Source organism: Mesoplodon mirus (genome assembly GCF_964341445.2).
Source record: "Mesoplodon mirus genome assembly, chromosome: 4".
Lineage (NCBI taxonomy): Eukaryota > Metazoa > Chordata > Mammalia > Artiodactyla > Ziphiidae > Mesoplodon > Mesoplodon mirus.
Window position 1 is genome coordinate 29362828 of NC_138979.1, and position 21326 is coordinate 29384153.

Consider the following 21326-nt stretch of genomic DNA (forward strand, 5'->3'; position numbering starts at 1 on the left):
TAGACCCTTGAAAACTCCCCAGGAAGGTGCAGTGTATCATCTCTCCACACTCTACTTTTTATTCTGACATTGAATCAGATCACTTTTTGTTGTAAAGAAAGATGAAGTATTTGGCTTATATTTAGGCACCATGTTTTTTTCTTTTTTTTTTTAACCGCTTATTTTAAGTGCCAAAATCATAATCTGCACATTGGTAGAAAATGAATATTACCATAAAGGGGAAGAAGGAACGAAGAGCAGCTAAGGAAACTATAGGTACGTCTGAGGCCCCGTCACAGTGGGGCGTGTGCCCGTTAGCGTGGACTGACAGGGTGAGCTGCCTGCACATGTGCCTGTTACCCAGCTCACTGGACCTACTAGCCTTGTGGCCTTGACTGCGTGTCCTCTGAACTCAGTTTCCCAGTCTGCTAGGTGGGCGTGAGACCTAACAGAATTAAGGTTAATTTAGTACCATGTAAAGTACTTAGAATAATCGTTGCACAGCAGAGATCCAGATGCTGATTCTAATCTAGAGACAAATCATCCATGTTTCCACGTTACCTTTTTGTACTAAGAAAAAGAATTTCATGCTGTTTTAGGAGAATGATATCTTTTTTTTTTTTTTTTTTTTGGCTGCGTTGGGTCTTTGTTGCTCTACACGGGCTTTCTTTAGTTGAGGCAAGCCGGGGCTACTCTTCCTTGTGACGCTCGGGCTTCTGATTACAGTGGCTTCTCTTGTTGCTGAGCACAGGCTCTAGGTGCACAGGCTTCAGCAGTTACAGCACGCAGGCTCAGTAGTTGTGGCTCGTGGGCTCTAGAGCGCAGGGTCAGTAGTTGTGGTGCACGGGCTTAGTTGCTCTGGGACATGTGGAATCTTCCCAGACAAGGGATCGAACCCATGTCCCCTGCATTGGCAGGCGGATTCTTAACCACTGCACCACCAGGGAAGCCCCAAGAATGATGTCTTTATTTTGACTGTCTTAGAAATTATCAAATTCTCTGTCCTTATCATTTGAAAACCCATTGAAGTGCGTCAGGCATGTGTTTGAAAATATAATAAGGCTCTTAACCTCTAATTGTTTATTATTTGGGTTGTTTCCCCTTTTTGGCTATTATAAATAATGTTGCTATGAATATTTATGTACAGGTTGTGGTGGGGAAATACATTTTCAATTCTCTTGGGTGTATACCTAGGGATGCAATTGCTGAGTCATAATGGTAACTCTTTGTTTAACATTTTGAAGCTGCTTACCAAAGTGGCTGTGCCCTTTTAAATTCCCACCAGCAATGTATGAAGATTCTCATTTCTGCACATCCTTGTTAGTGCTTATTGTTACTTGTCATTTTGATTATAGTCATCCCAGTGAGTGTAGAGTGGTATCTCATGTTTCAATTTGCATTTCCCTAATGATTAATGATGTTAAGCATCTTTTCACCTGCTTATTGGCCATTTGTATATCTTCTCTGGGGAAATGTCAGTTCAGACTCTTTGCCCATTTTTAACTTATTTGTGTCTTAGTTTTGGGAATTCTTTATTCTAGATATGTGTCCCTTATGAGATATATAATTTGCAAATATTTTCTCCCATTCCCTCTATTACCTTTTCACTTTCTTGATGGTGTGCTTTGAAGCACAGAAGTTTTAAATTTTGATGAAGACCAGTTTATTTTTTCTTTTGTTGTTTCTGTTTTTGATGTCCCAACTAAGAAGCCATTGCCTAGTCCATGCTCATGAAGCTTCACTCTATTTTCTTCTGAGTTTTATAGTTTTAACTCTTATAGGCAGGTGTTTGCTTCATTTTGAGTTAATTTTTATATAGAGAGTAAGTTTAGGGGTCCAGCTCCATTCTTTTGCATGTGGACAGTCAGTTGTCCCAGAATCATTTGTTGAAAGGAGTATTTTTTCCCCATTGAATGGTCATGGCACTCTTTCGAAACTCAGTTGCCTGTAAATATAAGGGTTTATTTCTGGATTCTTAATTATCTTCCATTGATCTGTATGTCTTTCTTTTGGCCAGCACCACACTGTTTTGATTTTTATAGCTTTATAGTAACTTTTGAAATCAGGAAGTATCAGTCTTCCAACTTTGTTCTTTTTTTTTTTTTTTTTTTTTAATTTATGTGGTTGCACCGGGTCTTAGTTGCAGCAGGTCAGGCTCCTCAGTTGCAGCTTGTGGGCTTCTTAGCTGCAGCTTGCTGGCTCCTTAGTTGCAGCATGCGAACTCTCAGTTTTGGTATGCATGTGGGATCTAGTTCCCTGACCAGGAATCGAACCCAGGCCCCTACATCGGGAGCACGGAGTCTCAACCACTGTGCCACTAGGGAAGTCCCTCCAACTTTGTTCTTTCCGAGATTGTTTTGGCTATTGTGCATCCCTTGCATTTCCATAGGAATTTTAGGATCAGTTCATCAGTTTCTGCAAAAAAGGCAGGTGGGATTTTGATAGGGATTGCATTGATTCTGTGGATTGATTTGGGGAGTATTGGCCATAAGAGTAGTATGTCATCCCATCTGTGAACACCAGGCACTTGTCCATGAGAACTAGTTATGTCTTTTGTCAGTGGTTCTCAAACCTTGTGGGCTCAGGACCTCATTACACTTTAAACATTGAAGGTCTCTAAGAGCTTTTGTTTACATGACTTATTTCTATCTATATTTATATTAAAAATTAAGACTTTGAAATTTTAAAAATGTATTTTTCTTTAAAAATAACAGCCCCCTTGCATGTAATATAAATAACATTGCCTGTGAAAAAACAGCAGTCTTTTCCAAAAACAAAAAGTAATTTAATGAGGAAAGTGGCATCATTTTATATTTTTGTGAATCTCTTTAATGTCTGATTTAATAGAATCTTGGCTGTAATCTCATCTGCTTCTGCATTTGCTCTGTTAGTGATGTGTTATTTTGGTTGAAGTGTAAGAGGGAAAACCTGGCCTTACACAAATATGTGGTTGGGAAGGTGAGTTTTTAATAGTCTTTTCATGTAACCTTGAACTTTGATCTTACACCAGAACTCCACTGAGCTTCTGTGAGGAGAGAATGAGGGTGAAAAAGACATAATATGTCAGCATTCATTTCAACCTCATGGCCCCAGAAAGGGCCTTTGGGACCCCTGATGGAGCCCAGACCACACTTTAAGACCCACTGTCTCAGAAAACAAGACTGATAGTATAACTTGATGAGAAAATGTGATAACTGAATGACAGTTTTATTACCCATATTGACAGACAGCTGGGTCAGTACCTGCTCTTTCTGCAGGAGAGACTTTTCTCAACCCTAAAGGATTAGGTGGGTGGTTTGTAAATGTGGAATCAGCCAGCCGGTGAGTTTTATTAAGTATGTGTGATATATAAATAATAAGTTATTCCAAAGAATTGAGCCTACAGGAATGAAACAAAGTGGAACATGATCCTTGAGTTTTAATCTTAATTACACATTGTTACTCATCTGGTGTCCTTCCTTTTAGTTTCATTTGTTTCATTTTTAAATACTCAAAAAGCTCTGTGAATTTTAAAAACATAGTTGTAATTATACTGTCCACAGTTTTATATCCTGCTTTTTTTACTTTATGTAATCTTTGTGAATATTTTTTAATACTTGTAATATATTGCTTTATTTTTTGCTTTTCTGTAGTTAGTTTTTATTTCCCCTTTTTTGACTAAAGCTTCCATGAACATTGTTTATAAAATGGTTTACATATTTTTGAATTGTTTCATTAGTACTGATTTTAAATAGAAGTAAGTATGGGAAGTTTTGGATTTATATTTATACTATATCCTAGTTAGAGTTTTCTTTTTGGTTTTTATTATGGAAATTTTAACTACACAAGTAGGGAGGACATTATAGCAATCCTCCACATACTGTACCCATCATCTAGTTTCAGCTACCATTAACTTGCTGCATTCTTGTATTTGTTTCTTCTCTTTCCTTAAACTTACAGAAGAGTTATTAGCATATTTCAAAGCAAATTCCAGATGTGTAATTTCATCTGTAGTCTTTTAGTTTATGTCTTTTAAAAATAAGACATTTAAGAGTAAACAGCCACAGCACCTTCATTGCACTCAACAAAATTAATAATCACCTTTTATCATCTAGGCAACGTTCAAATATTCCTGTGAAAAATGTCATTTTAACTTAATTTATTCAAATCTGGATCCAGATACAGTTCTCACATTACATAAGGTTATTTTGGTTAAAGCTTTTGTATTTTGTAGCAATAAAAGTCTCCCTTTTTTTTTTATGTTGTAGATTTGCTGTAGAAATGAGGGCATCTGTCTGTAGTATGCCCCACATTTTGGGGTTAGCTAGTGGCTTTGTGTTGGTGTTATTTAACACATAGTGTTCCCAGAATCTCCTTGAAATCGGGAGTTGGATGTAGAGGTTTGATTGAATACAGGTTCTTTTTTTTTTGGCAAGAATACTTCATAGATCTGATACTCTTCGTCCCATTAAGAGTGTGATACCTAGTTGTTGCACGTTAGTGATAAGATTGAAAAGTAGCTTCAGTCCCTCTGAGCCAATCATTATAAGTTCCCCATCAGCTCTTCCCCTAGTTTTAGCATACATCAACCATCATTTCATTAGATGTTGCAACATTTTGATTTTCTAATTCTGTTATTTACTATCAGTTTTTAGTTGTGTTTCCTGTATAGTGAACTGTGTGCCCTGATCTTTGGTTTTGCTGAAATAGTCATCCAGGAAAGGCAGGCTGATGCTTGTTTCCTAGAGTAATCTTCAGAAAAAGAAGTTGGTATCATAACAGCCTCCAGAAGTGACGAGTATAGTGGTGGCGTTTGAACTGTTGTGGATTTTTGTATGTTTGTTTCCATTCTTTCTTTGTGCCCCTCACAGTCTGTGTCTTTGGCCATCTGGAGCCCCTCCCTTCCTTTCCTGTTGCTCCTGTGATGTGACCACAGGAGTCTTGGAGCACTTCCTTGCTGTCATGATAAGGTGTCCCAGGTTCATCTCAAATTGAGCAACGTTCTGCAAAAGTGTGGCTGAATGAGGAGGCAAGACTGAGGGGCTGTCACAGGTTGGAGAAGACTAGAGAGAAGTGACAGCTCAGTGCCATGTGGGATCCTAGAGTGGGTTCTGGTATAGAAGGAGGATACTAGTAGAAAAACTAGTGAAAGCCAAAGAAAATCTATACAGTTGACCCTTGAACAACACAGGAGTTAGGGGCGCTGACTCCCATGCAGTCGAAAACCAGCATGTAACTTGGCATGCAGCCCTCCATATCCACAGTTTTGTACCCTGGTATCCTTGGTTCTGCATTTTGGATTCAACCAACCACAGATCCAGATTGTGTAGTCCTCTGGTATGTTTTATTGAAAAAAAGTCTGCATATAAATGGACCCACACACCTCAACCCCCGTGGTTCAAGGGCCAACTGTAGTTTAAAAAGTTACATTTACAATAAATAAAAAAAGATTATGTAGATCTTACCTAGCTTATTTGATTTTATGTTTGTATTTCCTTTTATGCTAAAAATGAATATTTAATATTAATGTAATTCTTATTTACCTTATCTAAATATTACAGTGTGTATATGTGTGTATATAATATGTAAAATAGTTTCAAAATAATACCAACATTTACCCCAAAGAACAAGCCTACTGAGTGCATTTTAAGATTTCTTGGTGAATTTTTAGGATTTTGTGTGCAAATACTGTCTTTTAATACCACTTAGAATAATTCTTCTCTGGATATTTATGCCACCAACTTGATATACAGTTATGTTTATTTGAAATTGATTTATATTTTTTAAAGGATTTCTTTGTCCCAAAAGACCTAAATAAATATTTAATTATGAAACAAACATTTTGGGTATATGTGAAAAGAATTGTTTAGAAACAGAACTAAGAGAACTATACTCTCCCAAGTAGTTAATAAGGTTAATAAAACTTTTTGAGGTGGAGCTTTGACAGATGGAATTAACCAGGTCTGCTAGCAGAGAGACCACTAAGTAGGCAGGTGGGCCCTCTGATTTCATCTCTCTGAGAGAAAATGAAATCAAATCAGGAAAATGACTCCTTTTGTTCAGCTTGTTAAAGCTTTGTGAAAGCTGCCTCTGACCACTATCAGGTTGTCACATTACTAGGTCTTATGCCAGGAAATATTTTGCTTTGACAGTAGATCTATTCCCTCCTTGCCTATTTGTCTTCACAACCTAGAGACTTACCTTTATGCCAAGAAACAATAGTTTGTATAGTTGTAAGTCTTAAAATAGTTTTGGTTTCTTGAACAAGTAATGAAAAAGTTATTTTGTTATTTATTGGAACTGTTGTCAGTCATATTCGTATTCATCATCATACTCATCATACTCTAAGTCTTATTTCAGATTCAGATATTTGATAATAAAGTTAATTTTAATGCAAATTTTAATGCTTTGTATCTCTGTACAGCTTGCTTAATGAGGTGCATATCAGTAACCCCTCTGTTGGCAACTTTTCCAGTTGCTGGACTTTTTTTTTTCTTATTAGTTATCTGTTTTATACATATTAGTGTATATATGTCAATCCTAATCTCCCAATTCATCCCACCTCCACCCCACCACCACTCCCCACTTTCCCCCCTTGGTGCCCATACATTTGTTCTCTACATCTGTGTCTCTACTTCTGCCTTGCACACCGGTTCATCTGTACCATTTTTCTAGATTCCACATATATATGTTAATATACGATATTTGTTTTTCTCTTTCTGACTTAGTTCACTCTGTATGACCGTCTCTAGGTCCATCCACATCTCTACAAATGACCCAGTTTCGTTCTTTTTTATGGCTGAGTAATATTCCATTGTATATATATACCACATCTTTATTCATTCATCTGTCGATGGGCATTTAGATTGCTTCCATGACCTGGCTATTGTAAATAGTGCTGCAGTTAGCATTAGGGTGCATGTGTCTTTTTGAATTATGGGTTTTTTCTGGCAATTTTCCAGTTGTTGGACTTTTCTTTTAAAAAAAAAAGATGTGTGTCAGGTCAGTAATAAAGAGATATAGTAGTGTGATGTAAAGATTACTTGTTTATAGATAGGATGCATGGGTCAGATCAGGACCACTGTTCTGTTGTATAAGCTACTGCCATGGCTGACTTTTTAACCTTTTATTATACAACATTTCAAACATACAAAAGTAGACAGGGTCGAATCATGAACCCTCATTTTCCTCTTCTGGGAAGAACAGTTGTGAACTCCCATGTCTCTGCCCCACATCATAGTGTTTCCCCTGTAAGTATTTCAATTTGCAGCTCTGAAAGGTGGGCTCACCTTTATTATTATTATTAAACATAACCACAATATCATCACATCTAAGGAAATACAGGAATTCTTTAATACTGTCAAATATCCCATCACTATTGCTTCCCTGATTGTCTTTGGTTTCAGTTTATTTGAATCAGATAAAGCCATATAAACAAAATAAAGCCATAGTTTGGCCAGTATGTGTATCTTGTCTCCTTTTGTGTTGAAGAAGCCAAGGCTACTCATCCAGGAATTGCGAGCTTTGCTGAACCCCTTGGCATTCCTCTGTGCTTGTGTTTGCTGCAAGTTTGTAATAAGATCACGTCCTGGGTTTGTTGTTTGTTTTGCAAGACTACTTCCTATCTGGTAGTGATGCTGTTTCTATTATAAGGTACATAATTTCTGACTGTCTGAAAAAATATAGGTAGTATATATAATAAAGGACTCTTGTAGTTGATTTTTTTTCTCTTTTGGGTATCATATCTTGTTTTCAACCAAACTTTTTTTCCTTTGGTAATCTTAAAAATCAAGTTAATAGTGGTAGAATGCATCTACACCCCATTCTGTGACTGTCAGTCTGGGTACCAATCTATATTTTCTGGATTTTACAATTTAACACATTGCAAATTATTACAGTTTAACACATTTGTCATTCATCCTACATTGTGGAAAACATTGATCTCTGTGAAACTGATTTAATTTGTTTCAAGCATTTCTCCTCTGTTAGTAGTTTACATTTCCAAACGTGTCTTATAGCATTTCAGTGATTTTGTGCTTTTGTGGTTGATGATATTATACATTTGACAAAGGACGAGATCACCTTTGATCATCAGACTATTTCATTATCAAGGGTTTTGAGAATTTATCATAAGCAGGTTATTGAGAATAAGGAGTGCCATAATAGAAACTAAAAACCTACATGGTTACCTGGTGAGACAAGAACAGTTAGCTTTTAAATTTCTTTATCTGGCACTTGGATACTATGTGTTTTCAGAAGCAGCCTGAAAAATCTGGGTTAAATCAACTTCTTTATCTTGTGAAGCAGTGTAGTTTACAGTGAAAAGAGGGAACACCTGAAGCCACACCTGGATGTCTGAGAATCCTGGTTCTGATACTCATAATAGGAAATCATGAAAACTATTCCCTTCTGAGCCAGAGTTACTTAATAAGCCATTTGGGAAAATCAAATGAGATACTGTATGTGAAGTTCAGTGTCCAGCTTCTGAGCTGAGTGAATGCTTTGCAGAGGCTGCTTTGCATACTTGTGCCCTGTTTAGACTGTTTTTGGTTTCTTTGGTTCAGAAATTGCAAAGGGATTCCTTTTAAATGAATTATTGTTTATTTCTCCTGACAGCTGTTTTCCTGGAACAGAATGAAATTAATGGGGCTGGTGAAAAACCACACACACACACACACATATATATATTGGATTCATCAATCCCAAATTGGAGTTCTATTAATTTTGTAATTTTCTGTTTTTAAAAAATAACTTTCTGAACATGAGTGGGTTTGGATATGTTAGCATTTAGTTTCTAAGTCTTAGGATATTATCATGGTTACCAAATTAGTGTGAAGAAGAAACTTATTAAAAAACAAGTATTATTTCTTGGGTGCGTAAGGTGGAAATTATGGGCAAATTTCTTTAAACTACTTAGACTCCAGAGGGATAAACATATGTCCTGGAAAACTTGAAGATTTTAAAACTGCTTAGTAATATCATTTTAGAATTAATTACACTCTGCATCTCAAGTTACCAATTTACTGTCTGTGTTACAGCATCCTACGGCTAGCATTAAACTTCTCCCAGTGGAGCCACAAAGTAAACAGCTCATGACTTCTGATCAGGACGCTAAGGTCGTGGCTGAACCTCAGGGCCAGCGAGTCCAGGAAGGCAAAGACAGCGCTCATCTGGTGAGTGGGCGTCCAAGGCCAGCATTGGCCTGGTGTACCTCTCTTCTCTTCTGATAACAGATCCTACAGTACACTCAGAACACTAGCATATCTTATGCTGAAATATAGGTGTTATATTCTGAGTAAATTTAGGGGTTGCTTAGTAGAGGAAATTAGAAGTTTCAAAGTGATAAGAGAAAACAAATGTCATTTATATCTCTGAATACTTAAAGCTTTGGATTTAAAATCACCAAGAAAAATGCAGTGATTTGTAAATAGTTTAATAATATTATAATCATTATAGTGGTATTTATTTAAAGAATTAATTAGAATTATGTAAGTTTTTAATTTGGAGTGCATTTGTTTATTGTAAGATTTTATCATGTCAAGCGATATTTAAAGTTTCTAAATGACATTGGGAAAAGTAGGTTTTCTTAATTTTCCCTGTGGAAACTACAGGGAATTTTATTTAATGGTGTTCAGTCAAAATTTCAAAATATTTTAAATTTCAAGGCTCCTACATCATTTTGAATATCTCATTGAATTTCTTTGTCATTTAAAAATTTGCTTTTCTCAGTGGGTTTTGTTTTGCTAAATTACTATGGTTTGAAAATATGTTTCTTTACACTGTTGTGATGGTGTGTTTGGTGTTTTCGATTTTACAGATGAATGGTCCCATATCTCAAACCACTTCTCAGACAAGCTCCATCCCAGCTTTGAGTCAGGTAATTCAGTTCAGAGATTAATCACAGCTGAGGTTTACAGATATTGCCTTACAACAAATATTAATTGTAAAAAAATTAGAAAATGTCACTGTTCCCCAAAAAGAGAGTGGGGGAAACCAGCAACTGGGTACACTATATGTCAGTACTGTATATCCTTTTCTGGCTTGTTTGTGTGTGTATGTGTATAGTTCTACAGACAACAGTGTGCCATGTGTATTAATTTAATTTCATGTATTCCTCACAGTGTTTTTAATGGTTCACTGATCATCTATTGTATGTATATGATTAACTTTACATTTTAATAGCCTGTGTTCCTTAAAGCACAAAAGTGATCGTAGGCTTTTACTAAGAAAATTGATTTCACATTTTAGCTGTGATTAATGAAAGAATAAGGAAATAGAGATCCACTGGTTTTTAAATCCTGCTTTACACCGTTTGCATTTGCGTATGTCAGGTGCATTTGGAGTCAGGCGCATTTAGCTTGGCAGTCCTCTAAGTGATCTCATAAATCCTACAAAATTTTAAAAGTAAGTCTTTTTTTAGAAGTAAAAGTAAATTTTTAAAAGTAATCTTACTAAATTTATAGTCAACCTCATCTACACCCCAAAAATATAAGCAGCTCATGTAGAAATTAAAGGCGGGGATTGGATTGTTGATCTTTTTTTCCCTAAAAAAATAAATTGATTGATTGATTGATTGATTGATTGCTGCATTGGGTCTTCATTGCTGCACGTGGGCTTTCTCCAGTTGTGGCGAGCGGGGGCTACTCTTCGTTGTGGTGAGCGGGCTTCTCACTGCGGTAGCTTCTCGTTGCAGAGCACGGAATCCAGGCACGTGGGCTTCAGTAGTTGTGGCACGTGGGCTCAGTAGTTGTGGCTCATGGGCTCTAGAGCACAGGCTCAGTAGTTGTGGTTCAGGCTTAGTTGCTCCGCAGCATGTGAGATCTTCCCGGACCAGGGCTCAAACCCGTGTCCCCTGCATTGGCAGGCAGATTCTTAACCACTGCGCCACCAGGGAAGTCCCTGTTGATCTATTTTTAGTAAGGCAGAATTTTAAAAAATGAGGGACCCCCTCCAAACTACTTTGTTTCATTGTTGTTATACTATTATGTATGTAGGTTTTTTTGCATATTGTACTTTACGTTGATTTTTTAAGTGAATTTTATAATATTTTAAGTACTTCAAAATCCAAATATAAGACTTATACAGAAATCATTGATGGATTAAAATGATTGTTTTCAGATCAAATCTCCCTCTTCCTCTTCGTTGATTTGCGGTCCAATATAATATTCAAATATCTTTAAAACATATTTCAGGGCATAAAACTAGATATTTGGATTCTATGGGTGGGTTTTGGTTTGGTGTTTCTTCGCTTGCTTTTTAAAATTACTTTGTGGAAAACAACTGAGAGAGACCTATGTGGAAAAGAAGTATAACACTTTAGCCAGAATTCAATATTTCATTTCTGTGGTGAAATAATTTGCAACTAGTACAGCCTACACATGCTTTGTCATTTTAAAGAGTCAAGGTACTACAATAGAATATTACATGACTAGTTCTTGGTCCAGTCCTGCAACCCAGTACCCCTGGAGTCTCTTGGGCAGAACACATCTCTGACACCTGATATTGTAAATTGTGCATATACTATTTATCAGTTTTTCAAGGTATTGCACACTTTAGGTTTTCATAGGATCATTAAATACGAGAGCTGGAAGGGACAATAAGAGACCGTCTGGGCTCACAACATGTGTGTTCTTTAAAACTTTAAAACAAACTTGCATTTTATAGAAAATAAAAGAAATCCATTACAACTTTTATGAAGTTGTAATCAATATATATATATTTCACCTCATGTTTTCCCCCATAGCAGATTTCATCTATATATCCCCTTGTACTTGCCCTGTAGTATTTTCTTTCTTTCTTTTTTTTTTTTTTTCCCGCGGTACGCGGGCCGCTCACTGCTGTGGCCTCTCCCGTTGCGGAGCACAGGCTCAGGACGCGCAGGCCCAGCAGCCATGGCTCACGGGCCCAGCTGCTCCGCGGCATGCGGGATCCTCCCAGATCAGGGCACGAACCCGTGTCCCCTGCATCAGCGGACTCTCAACCACTGCGCCACCAGGGAAGCCCCTGTAGTATTTTCTTTATGTTGATTTGCTGTCACTTCTTTAGCCGTTGGGTTTTTGGGTACATTTATTTAACTTGTTTCTTTTTCCTGCTATTATAAATGGCATTGCTTTGAACATTTTTCTAACCAACGTTATCATGGTGCACCTAAGTGTGTGGATGGCATAGTTGGTGTGGTGGCTCTAGGTGCTGATCCTTAGTGGTCTGCAGTTGTATAATTGGAAGGTGAATGTGCTTAGCAGTCTAATTTAGGAACCATTCTCTTTAAGGTTTAGTGTTCCCCCCAAAGTTGGATGCAGTGTAAGTAGGAGGAGAATGGCCATAGTGATCCCGAAATAAATGTCTGGATAATTCAGGAGCAGGTTTGCATTTATCCATTGGTAATATCAATTGTTTATTATACAGCTCCCTGCTCCCTCCCCCCATAAAATACTACCCTTATTGAGTAGTAACTATTTACAAGTTTAGCCAATCAGTGAGTGCCAAAAAGTGATCTTAGCTAGGGGAAACTGAGACCCAGAAAGGCTTAAGTAATTTCCCCAAGATTGCTCAGCTGTCCAGGATTTGAACCTAGGCAACCTGGCTTCAGAGCCAACTCGAGAAGAGAACTTCCTCTTTGGCATCTGTTATTTCCTTTAGAAAGAGAAACAACAAGTAGAAAGTAATACGAGAGACAAAACCTCGCTCTTGTCAGCCATTTGGGAACTATTTGCATTGGCGCTAAGTGGTTGAAATTAATTTGGGATAGAGCTAGAGGATTTTAGGTGGGGAAAAGCATGACTTATATTTTAAGAAGATTATTTTGACCATTATTTTGACCTTATTATATTAATAGAATGTATTGTAGTGAGCCAAGTATAGAAGCAAAGAAATCAAATTAAAAAGCTGTTAAGTAAGGTGAGAAGTGATGGTGGCTTAGACTAAGAATGAATGGATTTCAGAGTTACTCTGGAGGTGGATTCAATGGCACCATTTATGGATTGGATTTAGGGGTTAGGGTGAGGGAAAAGTAAATCAAGGATAGTTGAGCAACTTAATGGATGGTGGTTTCATTTATTTTGAGATGGAAGAAACTGGAGAAGGAAAGGTTTGTGGAGGGAAAATCCACCTGGTATAAATTTAAGTGAGCAGTGAAGTGGGTCATCAGTGCCAGCTGGACCTGGTTAGAGAGGTTAGGGCCTGAGATGTAAATCTGGAATAAACAAATAGATTTTTTATTGTTTTTATTATACAGAAAAGAATATTAAAGCTACTATTGTTTATGTGGATTAGGTAACTGAGTTACCTAAAATTAAAAATTACAATTAAAAAGTAACTGAGCTGCCATTTAGAATAAAATCAACTCTAATACTTTTTTTTTTCCTTCTGTAATTTTTTTACCCATCTTAGAAGTTTTATGTCCTTCAAGGGCATTCTCGGTTATAACTATTAGCTTCACTGATTCATCTTTTTTTCATAGTCACCTGTATTACTTCCTTATATGTATATTTGGTTAAAATTTATTTAATAAATTATGTTCTGTGTTATTTTTAAATGTTACAAATGTGTATGCTTTGTCATGGGAGTTTTAAGACCCATTCGGGCAGGAACTATGTAATGTAGCTCATTGATAGTTATCTGCAAGTCATACTTTATTTAAATTGAAAAGAAATTTTGTTAACATCAACATGGCATAATTGATAATTTAGTCATTCATCCTAAAAACTTATCTTTGTGTATATCATGCGTATATCTTTGTGGTACCATGGGGATTACATATAACATCCAGAAGTTATAACTATCTAATTTAAATTGCCTACTTAATAACCTCAGTAGCATGCAGAAACTCTTCTCTTATAAAGTTCTAACCCCCCACCCCCATTTCTGGTGTCACAAATTATATCTTATTATTATGTGCCCAGTACCATAGATTTATGCTTGTTTTTATGCATTTGCCTTTTAAATTCTTTGGCTTTTGTTTATCTGCTAATGTCCTTTCCCAGGGAATGTCCCTCCTTTAACATTTCCAGGGAATGTCAAAAATGAAGTGAATATCCTTCATTTTTGAAGGACAGTTTTGGTGGATAAAGAATTCTCAATTTTTTTCTTTCAGCACTTTTCCTTCATCTCGATGCCTTCTAGCCTGCAAGGTTTCTAATGATAAATTGGTTGATAATCTTATTGAGGATCTCTTGTACTTGTTGAGTCACTTTTCTCTTGCTGCTTTTAAGCTTCTTTCTTTGTCTTTTGGCAGTTTAATTGTAATGTGTCTTGGTATAGGTCTCTTTGGGTTTATCCTACTTGAAGTTTGTGGAGATTTGTAAATTCATGGATTTCATCAAATTTGGGAAATTTTTGGCCATTATTTCTTCAAATATTCTCTTACCCTTCCTGTCTTCTCATCCTGGGACTCCCACAATATGTACGTTAATTGTCCTGTCTTCAAATTTGCTGATTCTTTCTTCTGCCTGTCCAAGTCTGCTGTTGAGCCTCTCTAGTGAAATTTTCAATTCAGTTATTGTACTTCTCAGCTTCGAAATATTTGTTTGGTTCTTTTTTACAGTTCCTATCTCTTTGTTGATATTCTCATTTCATTCACGTATTGTTTTCCTGATTAACTTTAGTTCCTTGTTCATGTCTTTTTCTTAGCTCTTTGAGCATAGTTAAGATGATTGTTTAAAGTCTTCATCTAGTAAGTCCCATGTCTGAGCTTTCTCAGGGACCATTGATTTTGTTCCTTTGAATGAGCTGTGTTTTCCTGTTTCTTTGTATGCCTTGTGATTTTGTTGTTGTTGAAAACTGGGCATTTGATTACATTTGTAATGTGTTAACTTTGGATGTCAGATTCGGTTCTTACCCAGGGTTTGCTGTTTGTTGTCACTGTTGTTGAAGGCTATAGTAGTCTCATGGTTTTGAGACTTTTCCAAACTATTTTTGTGAAGACTATTCCCTGTCATGTGTATTCAGTGATGTCTCCGTTCCTTTTGCTTGTGTTCAACTGATATTTTGACAGAGATTTCCTTGAATGTCGTGAGTTGAAGCAGACTGTCGGTCCAGCACTGCCCTGCCTGGTGGCCCCCTCCTGCCCCACCCCCCCCAACCCTCCCCCCAGTGAGAGGGAGTAGGGCTGCCTCTCCCAATCTTTGCAGACTGGCTTTGTGCTGGGACAGTCCCTCACTGAGTAGCTCAACTTCCTTGGAGACTAGGGATCAGCCTGAAGTGAAGGCTCAAGGTCTTCTCAGGATGTTTTTGAGCACACATCTTGCCTGGGTGTAGCTTTCTGAATTCCCCATATACATGGCTACTTTTGAATGTCCTTATTTCCTGGAGTTACACTCCAGCCTCTTCTAGGGGCTTTAGGTGGTTCTTGCGTGTCTCCGCGTGTCATCTTCTGCCCTGGCATGTGTGGGTTTGTAGCCACCTTATAGCTTTTATGAGCAGTGCCTGACACTTTCCCCCCGCCTTTTTTTTTTTGGCTGCACTGTGCAGTTTGCAGGATCATAGTTCCCTGACCAGGGATCGAAGCTGGGCCCCAGCAGTGAAAGCATCGAGTCCTAACCACTGGTCTGCCAGGGAATTCCCCACTTTTCCCATTTGTGTTCTGAGTTATGTGAGATAGGAGAGGCAAGTCAGTCCTTTAGGTAGCCTCTAGCTAAGACAGAACAGATGGACACACTAATTTGCAAGTAAGGTTTACCCTGCCCCCTCTGGCTCCTGGAGGGGATCTGGGACCTGGGCTGCTGCCACCCCAGACCAAGGTCACACCACACCGCAAAACGTTCCTGCCTTGTCGAGCACAGCCTTTTCTTGATTGTTTCTTTGCTTAGTTGCTGTAAACTGTGATTGTTTTTCAGAGCTCCTACAAAGTGTGTTCAGAAACTTCTGGTTTTTTCATGATATTTCTGTGAAGGAATGAGAGCCTGGAGCTTCCTAGTTCACCAGTTTGCTTGACCTCATAACCTTTTTTTTTTGCTTCTCTCAATCCTACACTTGCGTAATTCATTTTTTATGTTTACTTATTTTATTGAAGTACAGTTGATTTACAATATTGTGTTTCAGATGTATAGCAAAGTGATTCAGTTATACATATGTATGTATATATCTAGATTCTTTTTTCTATCCTTTTCCATTATAGTTTATTACGAGATATTGCATATAGTTCCCTATGATATACAGTAAAACCTGTTGTTTATGTATTTGATATATGGCAGTGTGCATCTGTTAATCCCATACTCCCAATTTATCCCTCCCCGCCTTTCCCCTTTGGTAACCATAAGTTTGTTTTCTATGTCTGTGAGTCTGTTTCTGTTTTGTAAAATAAGTTCATTTGTATCATATTTTGGATCCCACATACAAATGATATATTTGTCTCTCTCTGGCTTCTTCACTTAGTATGGTAATCTCTAGGTCCATCCATGTTGCTGCAAATGGCATTATTCCATTCTTTTTTATGGCTGAGTAGTATTCCATTATATATGTGTGTGTGTGTGTGTGTGTGTGTGTGTGTGTGTATATGTACCACATCTTCTTATCTATTCATCTGTCAGTAGATATTTAGGTTGATTCCATATCTTGGCTATTGTAAGTAGTGCTGCTTGGGGTGTGTGTGTCTTTTTGAATTAGAGCTTTTATCTTTTCCAGTTATATGCCCAGGAGTGAGATTACTAGATCATATGGTAACTCTATTTTTAGTTTTTTGAGAAACCTCCATACTGTTTTCCACAGTGGTTGCTCCAATTTACATTCCCACCAACAATGTAGGAGTGTTCCCTTTTCTCCACACCCTCTCCAGCATTTATTATTTGTAGGCTTTTTGATGGTGGCCATTTTGACCGGTGTGAGGTGATACCTCATTGTAGTTTTGCATGTGCCTGTTGGCCATCTGTATGTCTTCTTTGGAGAAATGTCTATTTAGATCTTCTGCCCATTTTTTGATTGGCCTGTTTGTTTTTTTTGTTACTGAGGTGTAGGAGCTGTTTCTGTATTTTGGAAATTAAGCCCTTGTCAGTTGCATCATTTGCAAATCTTTTCTCCCAGTCTGTAGGTTGTGTTTTTGTTTTGTTTATGGTTTCCTTTGCTGTGCAAAAACTTTTAAGTTTGATTAGGTCCCATTTGTTTGTTTTTGCTTTTATTTCGTTTGCCTTGGGAGACCAGCCTAAGAAAACTGTTATGATTGATGTTAGAGAATATTTTGCTTTTGTTCTCTTCTGGGAGTTTTATGTTGTCATGTTTTACATTTAAGTCTTTAAGCCGTTTTGAGTTTTTTTGTGTGTATGGTGTGAGGAAGTGTTCTACCTTCATTAATTTAGGTGTGGCTGTCCAGCTTTCCCAACACCACCTGCTGAAGAGACTGTCTTTTCTCCATTGTATATTCTTGCCTCCTTTGTTGAACATTAATTGTCCATAGGTGTGTGGGTTTATTTCTGGGCTCTCTATTCTGTTACATTGATCTGTACGTCTGTTTTTGTGCCAGTAGTATGCTGTTTTGATTACTGTAGCTTTGTAGTATTGTGTGAAGTCTGGAAGGGTTATGCCTACAGCTTTGTACTTTGTTCCTTTTTCCTCTGTACTTTCCAGAATTGCTTTGGCAATTCTGGGTTATTCATGGTTCCACATAGACTTTAGGATTATTTGTTCTAGTTCTGTGAAAAATGTCATGAGTAATTTGATAGGATCACATTAAATCTGTAGATTGCTTTGGTTAGTATGACCATTTTAACTATATTAATTCTTCCAATCCAAGAGCATGGCATATCTTTCCATTTCCTCGAATCATTTTTGATTTCCTTTATCAGTGTTTTATAGTTCTCAGTGCATAAATCTTTCACCTCCTTGTTTAGGTTTATTCCTAGGTTTTTTTCTTTTTCTTTTTTCTTTTTTTTTTTTTTTGTATGCAGTTTGAAACGGGATTGCTTTTCTACTTTCTGTTTCTGATATTTCATTGTTAGTGTAAAGAAATGCAACAGATTTCTGTATATTAATCTTGTATCCTGCTACCTTGCTAAATTCATTGATCACTTCTAATAGTTTTTGTGTGGAGTCTTTGGGGTTTTCTATATAGAGTATCATGTCATCTGCATATAATGACAATTTTACTTCTTCCCTTCTGATTTGGATACTTGTTATTTTTCTTGTCTAATTGCTATGGTGAGGACTTCCAATACTATGTTGAAAAGAAGTGGTGATAGTGGGCATCCTTGGCTTGTTTGAGAATTTAATGGGAAGGCTTTCAGCTTTTCTTTCTTTTTTTTAAAAAAAATTAATTATTTATTTTTGGCTGTGTTGGGTCTTCATTGCTATGCGGGCTTTCTCTAGTTGTGAGCTAGGGCTACTCTTCGTTGCAGTTCATGGGCTTCTCATTGCCATGGCTTCTCTTGTTGTGGAGCATGGGCTCTAGGCACGTGGGCTCAGTAGTTGTGGCTCATGGGCTCTGTAGAGCGCAGGCTCAGTAGTTGTGGTGCACAGGCTTAGTTGCTCTGCAGCATGTGGGATCTTCCCAGACCAGGGCTCAAACCCGTGTCCCCTGCATTGGCAGGTGGATTCCTAACCACTGTGCCACAAGGGAGGTCCCGCTTTAAGCTTTTCATTGTTTAGTGTTATGTTGGCTATGGGTTTGTCATAAGTGGCTTTTATTATGTTGAGATATGTTCCTTCTGTACCCACTTTGGGAAGAGATTTTATCCCGAGTGGATGTTGAATTTTATCAAATGCTTTTCCTGCATCTATTGAGATGATCATGTGGTTTTTGTCTTTTGTTGATGTGGTGTATCACATTGATTGATTTGTATGTGTTGAACCATCCATGTGACCTTGGAATGAATTCAACTTGATCATGGTGTGTAATCCTTTTTATGTGTTGTTGGATTTGGTGTGCTAATATTTTGTTGAGGATTTTTGCATCTTTATTTATCAAAGATGTTGGCCTGTAATTTTCTTTTTTGGTATGGTCGTTGTTTGGTTTTATTGTCAGGGTGATGGTGGCTTCATAAAATGACTTTGGGAGTGTTTCTTTCTTTTCAGTCTTTTGGAAGAGTTTGAGAAGTATAGGTATAAGTTCTTCTTTGTACGTTTGGTAGAATTCCCTAGAGAAGCCATCCAGTCCTGGACTTTTGTTTGCAGGGAATTTTTTTTTTTTTTAATTACAGATTCTATTTCACATCTAGTGATTGGTCTGTTCAAATTATGTTTCTTCTTGATTCAGTTTTGGTGGGCTGTAAGTTTCTAGAAACTTGTCCATTTCTTCTGAGTTGTCCATTTTGTTGGCGTATAACTGTTCATAATATTTTCTTATGGTATTTTGTTAAAATACCAGAAAAATCTGTGGTGTTGGTTGTTGTTTCTCCTCTTTCATTTCTTATTTTGTTTATTTGGATCCCTTCTCTTTTCTTCTTGGTGAGCTTGTCCAGAGGTTTGTTGCTTTTGTTTAACCTTTCAAAAAACTAGCTCTGGGCTTCCCTGGTGGTTGAGAGTCCGCCTGCCCATGCAGGGCACCCGGGTTCGTGCCCCGGTCCGGGAGGATCCCACATGCCGCGGAGAGGCTGGGCCCGTGGGCCGTGGCCGCTGGGCCTGCACGTCCGGAGCCTGTGCTCCGCAGCAGGAGAGGCTGCAGCGGTGAGGGGCCCGCGTACCGCAAAAAAAAAAAAACAGCTCTTGGTTTTATTGATTTTTTTCTGTTTTTTTTTTTTCTTACTCTCTATTTATTTCCTCTCTGATCTTTATTATTTCCTCCCTCCTGCCAGCACTAGGTTCTGTTTGTTCTTTTTCTAATTCTTTAGGTGGTAGGTTAGGTTGTTTATTTGAGATTTTTCTTGTTTTTTTTGAGGAAGCCCTGTATCATTATGAACTTCCCTCTTAGAACTGCTTTTTCTGCATCCCATAGATTTTGTACGGTTGTGTTTTCATTGTCATTTGTCTCGAGGTATTTTTTAAATTTTCTCTTTGATTTTATTGTTGACCCATTCGTTTCTTAGTAGCATGTTGTTTAGTCTCCCTGTAATCTGTTTTTTTTTTTCTTGTTTCTCTTTCTGTGGTTAATTTCTAGTTTCATGCCGTTGTGATCAGCAAAGATGCTTGAAGTAATTTCTATACTGATAAATTTGTTGAGGTTTGTTTTGTACCCTAGAGAATGTTCTATGCACACTTAAAAAGAATGTGTATTCTGGGTTTTTTTTTGGATGCAGTGTCCTGGAAATATCAACTAAATCTAACTATTCTGATGTGTCATTCAGAATCTTCATTGCCTTATTTATCTTCTATCTGGAAGATCTATCCATTGATGTCAGTGGAGTGTTAAAGCCTACTATTATTATATTCCCATCGAATTTTCCCTTTATATCTGTTGTATTTGTTTTATGTATTTAGGTGCTCCTATGTTGGGTGCATATATGTTAACAAGTATGATATCCACTCCTTCTGTTGATGGTTTTATCATTATATAGTGTCCGGCTTTGTCTTTCTTTATGGCTTTTGTTTTAAAGTCTATTTAGTCTGATATGAGTATTGCTACCCCCACTTTCTTGTCATTTCCATTTGCATGAAATGTCTTTTCTGTCTCCTCACTTCCAGTCCATATGTGACTTTTGCCCTAAAGTGATCTCCTAAAGTGTAGGCAGCGTATTGTAGGTCCTTATTTTATTATTCAATCTGCCACTGTGTCTTTTTTTTTTTTTTTTTTGCGGTACGCGGGCCTCTCACTGTTGTGGCCTCTCCCGTTGTGGAGCACAGGCTCTGGATGCGCAGGCTCAGCGGCCATGGCTCACGGGCCCAGCTGCTCCGCGGCATGTGGGATCTTCCTGGACTGGGGCACGAACCTGTGTCCCCTGCATTGGCAGGCGGACTCTCAACCACTGTGCCACCAGGGAAGCCCTGCCACTCTGTCTTTTGATTGGAACATTTAGTCCATTGACATTTAAAGTAATTATTGATTAGTATGTATTTATTGCCATTTTAAATCTTGTTTTCCAGTTAATTTTGTATTTCTTCGTTTTCCTTTTGTGGTTTGTTGGTTTTCTTTTGTATTATGCTCAAGTTCCTTTCTTTTTGGTTTTTGTGAATCTGTTGTATGTTTCTGATTTGTGGTTACCCTGGTTTTCAAGTATGTTAACCCATAACTATATCTACTTGTTTTAGACTGGTCGTCGTATAAGCTCAAACACATTCTAAAAGATCTGCATTTTCTTACTCCCCTTCCCCACATTTTCTCATAAACTTTTATGTGAGAACTTTTTCCAGGTTGTCATTGATTTAAATTGTCTTTTTAATAACGTAGAACTACTGATAAATTCTTATTGCATGTAATAAGAATTCTTATACAAATATAAAACTTGATTGCTCAAACCTATAAAATGCAAATTAATGACATTCATTTAGTCTGGCAGGTGATGTTTTGC

At 37.5% G+C, this 21326-nt stretch overlaps 1 protein-coding gene across 2 annotated transcripts in view; it reads left to right on the forward strand.

The window, feature by feature from the left end:
* LARP4B (La ribonucleoprotein 4B) overlaps positions 1 to 21326 on the forward strand; it is an 84802-nt gene that overhangs the window by 17769 nt on the left and 45707 nt on the right. For both annotated transcript variants that reach the window (XM_082617259.1, XM_082617260.1), the window contains exons 2-3: positions 8997 to 9131; positions 9776 to 9835. In XM_082617259.1, coding sequence (XP_082473385.1) covers positions 9051 to 9131; positions 9776 to 9835 — 141 coding nt within the window. In that variant the 5' untranslated portion in view covers positions 8997 to 9050. The remainder of the gene's footprint in view (positions 1 to 8996; positions 9132 to 9775; positions 9836 to 21326) is intronic.